The 4,214-nt window shown below is 50.0% G+C and overlaps 1 protein-coding gene across 2 annotated transcripts; it reads left to right on the top strand.

Moving 5' to 3' along the window:
• Nucleotides 1–2,782: 2,782 nt before the first annotated feature.
• LOC125553258 lies at nucleotides 2,783–3,978 on the top strand. 2 transcript variants are annotated; one of them, XM_048717064.1, is made up of 2 exons: nucleotides 2,783–3,207; nucleotides 3,669–3,978. In XM_048717064.1, exons 1-2 carry the CDS (start codon nucleotides 2,977–2,979, stop codon nucleotides 3,891–3,893), a joined length of 456 nt encoding a protein of 151 aa, XP_048573021.1. In that variant the 5' UTR covers nucleotides 2,783–2,976; the 3' UTR covers nucleotides 3,894–3,978. The 2 variants fall into 2 exon arrangements, with proteins under 2 accessions (XP_048573021.1, XP_048573022.1); XM_048717065.1 differs by having other exon boundaries at nucleotides 2,828–3,207; nucleotides 3,709–3,978.
• The last annotated feature ends 236 nt before the right edge of the window (nucleotides 3,979–4,214 follow it).

A 4,214-nucleotide genomic window follows, 5' to 3' on the forward strand; every position in this document is an offset into this window, starting at 1 on the left:
GAGGAGGACGCCACCGTGACAGGCAGAGGGGGCCGCGCCGAGAAGCGCCCTGCGCGTGCCGTCGACGTCAGCCCACGAGCAGTCACCTGAGACTCCTGCTCCTGTCTCACCATCTCCACCGCTTCCTCCTGCAATTTAGCCAAAGCAACCGCAGTATCCAAATCCTTGGGGCGATGAAGCATAACAGCAACTTTAATTTCAGAGTGCAATCCATCTATGAAGTGAGTGGTAAAGAACAAAGGATCCCAACTACCATGGTGTGCTAGTAAGCTATGCATGGCAACATTAAACTGCTCCGCATATTCCAACACTGACCCTGACTGCTTAAGCTTAGAAAACTTCCTAAGCAACTGCTGAAACCCTGTATGACCAAACTTTTCCAACACTGCAGCAACAAACTGATCCCAATTGTGACTCCGGACATGTGCTTGCGACCACTCCAACCAAAGTGCCGCCACACCAGTGAAATTTACCACTGCAGTATCGATCCACACAGACGGATCTACGCCCCCAATGCGAAAACATGCTTCACAGCGGATTTTCCACCCCGTGGGATTTTCCCCGTCAAATTCAGGCAGTCCACTCTGGCGTTTCCACTGCGTACCCCCAGAGATCCGCTGGCACTACCCAACTCCAGAGGATTCGGGATTGGAATGCTTGGAAAAGGCGTACGAAACGTACCATTGGTCGGGATCGGCGTTGGGAGGAGCCCCCCCAAGCGTCGAGGCCTGAGTAGGAGAAGGCTCGCGGCGGCCCATTGGCCTGTGGTCGTCACCGCTGGTAACTTGGTCGACGAGCGGCACTACCCCCTTTGGCGAGGACAACAGTGTCGTTGCCGTGCTTGCCGCGCCTGTACCGAACGCGATCTTGGACAGCTGCGTCCGGATGTCGCTGAGATCGTCCTGAAGTCGCCCCAGCGCCGCGTCGACGCCCGGGCGCCAAGCTGCGAGATCCTGGACGACTGGCTCGAGAGCAACGAGAGCCGGCTCCATCTTCGCGACCAGCGGCTCCATCTTCTCGACCGACGGCGCCATCCGGTCCAGCGTCTGCTCGATCGAGAGGAGAGCCTTGACGATGCCGCTCCGCTCCACCGCTGCGTCCTCCAACTGCTTCTGAACATCGAGCCCCGTCATGATCTCCTTGAGGCTGCGAGTATGTGGCGCAAGATCGATCGCGCACGGAGAAGGAAAAATTTTGTGGTGGAATTTGAAGGCTCTGAATACCAGATGATACGATCCTCAACTCTCTCTATTCGATCTACTAACCAGTACACTACATATCCGGGTACAAATGATGAATTTGGGTAGCAGCAAGAAGGGGATCGGGGAGTGAGAGCCGGAGATGGGAAGGGGATAACGCCACAGGCGGCCGGTTCGGGGTTCTTGTCTTTCTTGCCCCTCCACTCCACACATACACGCTTATATAGCTAGGTCACTTGCTCCAACTTGGGCCATCGTAGCGGCTGCTGGGCCTCCTCTCCCGCCTGGGCCGTCCTTGGGCTGGTTCCTGACGGACAGGCCGGTCTTGGGCAGTAGTAAGGCCCGTGACAAGAGTGGTCATATGCGAAGGGTTAAAAACCATTTTCCTGACACAGTTTTGAACCGCCCCACTGTGAAGGTATGCAATAGGAGGGTCCATCGCACACGACACAGATTAGTAGCCTGCGATAGCTCCTCTGATCACGCACCATAAGCACGAAAATGCACGTCTGCGATCGAGATTCGGGAGAGCTATCACAAACAATTAGGCGGAAGAAGTCATGCGAAATGTGCTGAATATCCCACACAATTTTCTTAAGAAAACAATTCTGTTAGTACTGCATAACACACACAATGGGTCCCAAAAAAATCGTGTGAGATAGGGTGATCCATCACATACACCCTTCCTGCTCAAAACGTTTGTGGCCTGGCAGCATATCATAACCGTTTTTAGGCATTTAATGGGCATTTCAAATTTAAACTACAAACTCGTGCAGTTGTGCATCAAAATGGATTGAAAAATCATATTTTTTGTACTTTTGTGTATTTTATGCCCCATGGAAGAAATATGACGAAATCTCAAATAGCTCGGTGTCATGGCTCGGACGCGAACATTGGAATGTTTTTTTATTCAATTCTACAAAATCGAAAAGTGCCCTAAAATACATGAAACTTGGCCTGGTGTCAAGATATGGCGCCAATAGAATGCTATTTTTTTGTCCAATTTAAAATAAAGTTTGACATAAGCTTCTTAGAAACCGTATTTTGATGGATGAATGCCGAGGGAAATGATACAAAATTCTCCATACATAACCATTTTTGAATTTTAGATGCATGTGGTGCGAGGGGTGGGGGGGGGGGGGGGGGGGGGGGGGGGGGGGGGGGGGGGGGGATAATGTAGGAGAGACAGTGATTTTTTTTAAATGAGTGGCTTTAATAAGATTGCAAGAAACTAAGTGGCTTAAATGATATCATTCTAAGCGGCTTGGTTTTTTTTCAATGGACCTTAGTGGCTAAGTTAGTGACAACACTTTCTTTTCCTTGCCGGAAGGAAAAGATATGTGGCCGCAGGCTCGCATAGTGGCCCATAGTGTAGCCCACAAAGAAATAGAAACCTCAAACACCAGCACCAACAATAGCAGCATTTTCTCAAAAAAAAAACCCAACAATAGCAGCATTATCTAAAAACCCAACAATAACAGCAACACATATACGGTATCAGCAATTTAAATAAGGGAAACGTTTAAAACCGGCGCACCGGCCGAACCATTGCGCCGGTCGCTCACTCGCGCAGCGCAACGTGCTTTGTTGGACCCACACACCGCTTGGCTACCTTATCTGTTCAGTGTTCAGTCACCCATGCGATGCACTCTCCTCCACTCCTTTTTCTTCGGCCTTGTGCTACTAGTTCTTATCTCTAACTGCATCGCCGGCCGGCGGAGCGGCACACAACTCTCATCAACTCTCATCCCCCACTGAAAACCATTGTTTCTCACCGATGCGAGAGTCGCCCCGGATTTGTGGTGAGCCAGCCATGGCGGCGCCCACGTTGGCTACTGCGAGCCACCAGCGTGGCCGCACAACTCCGCTTCCTCGTTCTGGAGTTAGTGCTGCCACCGCCGGCGATGAGGCGGACCATCTTTTCGTGCTGCAATCAGCTGCGCCCTTTGACGGCGGAGTTGCATCCATGCACGACGGAGCTGCAACCAGCGTTTTCGGGAGGTACAAGGTTAGTTCTTTTCTTGCGATGCTATTTTTGTTGGAAGCGGAGCTTTTTCTTGCTGGAACCCGAGTAATTTTTGCTTCAAACGTTCACCTGAGTTTCTAGTTGCTCGTGTAATTTTTGCTGGAACCGTAGTTTTCTTTTGCTGGAACTAGTTTTGGGTTTTGCTTCATCTGACCAAAAGCGTTTTGGGGAGCTTCAGGGTTGAGGTTTTGATGACACAATTTTTGCTGGAATCTGCGTTATTTTTTGCTGGATTCAGGGTAATTTTTTGCTTCAAACATTTACTAGATTTCCTAGTTGCTCAAATCGTTTTTGCTGGAACCTGAGTTGTGTTTTGCTGGATCCAAGTAATTTTTTGCTTCAAACTTTTTACTGGAGTTCCTAGTTACTCAAATCGTTTTGCTGGAACTAGAACTCTGTTTGCTGGAACCTGAGTTATGTTTTGCTTCAAGTGACCACCATAGGTTTTTTGGGGGGCTGAGATGTGTCTTCGCTGGAATACAGCGGTGCAGGTCGACGACGGCGACGAACCAGAGGGCGGCGACGTCGCGCGCACGGCTTGGTGGACCACGGCGGACCAGGACGGCAATCGTTTTTTGCTGGGAGGACGCATCACCAGCGAGGATGTGACCCGTGCGGGGATAAAACGAGTGTTGACCAGATCTGACGGTTGGGGAATATTAATTTGACGGCTCTCGTGCGACCGGCCGAACTATTGGGCCGGTGCGCCGGCGCCTATCAGTCCCCTTTAAATAAAGAACATTGCTTTAGCTAGTACTCCGCTGCACACCGTCGTCCTTCTGAAACAATTCCAAGGTAAAGATCCACCAAAACACACACATGGATACATTTACGACATGTCTTATAGACGCACGACCACTCTCCGCCGTTTCATAGTTCGTGCAGACTAGGGACCGGAAGTTACCAGAACAGACATGAAAGTGGATTTTCATACACAAAATAGCAATATCAAACTTGATAAAAAATTCTGAAATTCTGCAACATCAAAC

The sequence above is a fragment of the Triticum urartu genome, chromosome 4 (assembly GCF_003073215.2).
Source record: "Triticum urartu cultivar G1812 chromosome 4, Tu2.1, whole genome shotgun sequence".
Lineage (NCBI taxonomy): Eukaryota > Viridiplantae > Streptophyta > Magnoliopsida > Poales > Poaceae > Triticum > Triticum urartu.

Coding starts and splice junctions, on each gene's coding strand:
- LOC125553258 (XM_048717064.1), top strand. CDS start 2,977: ATGCGAGAGTCGCCCCGGATTTGTGGTGAGCCAGCCATGGCGGCGCCC. Junction 3,208..3,668: donor GCGTTTTCGGGAGGTACAAG/GTTAGTTCTTTT, acceptor TGACCACCATAG/GTTTTTTGGGGGGCTGAGAT.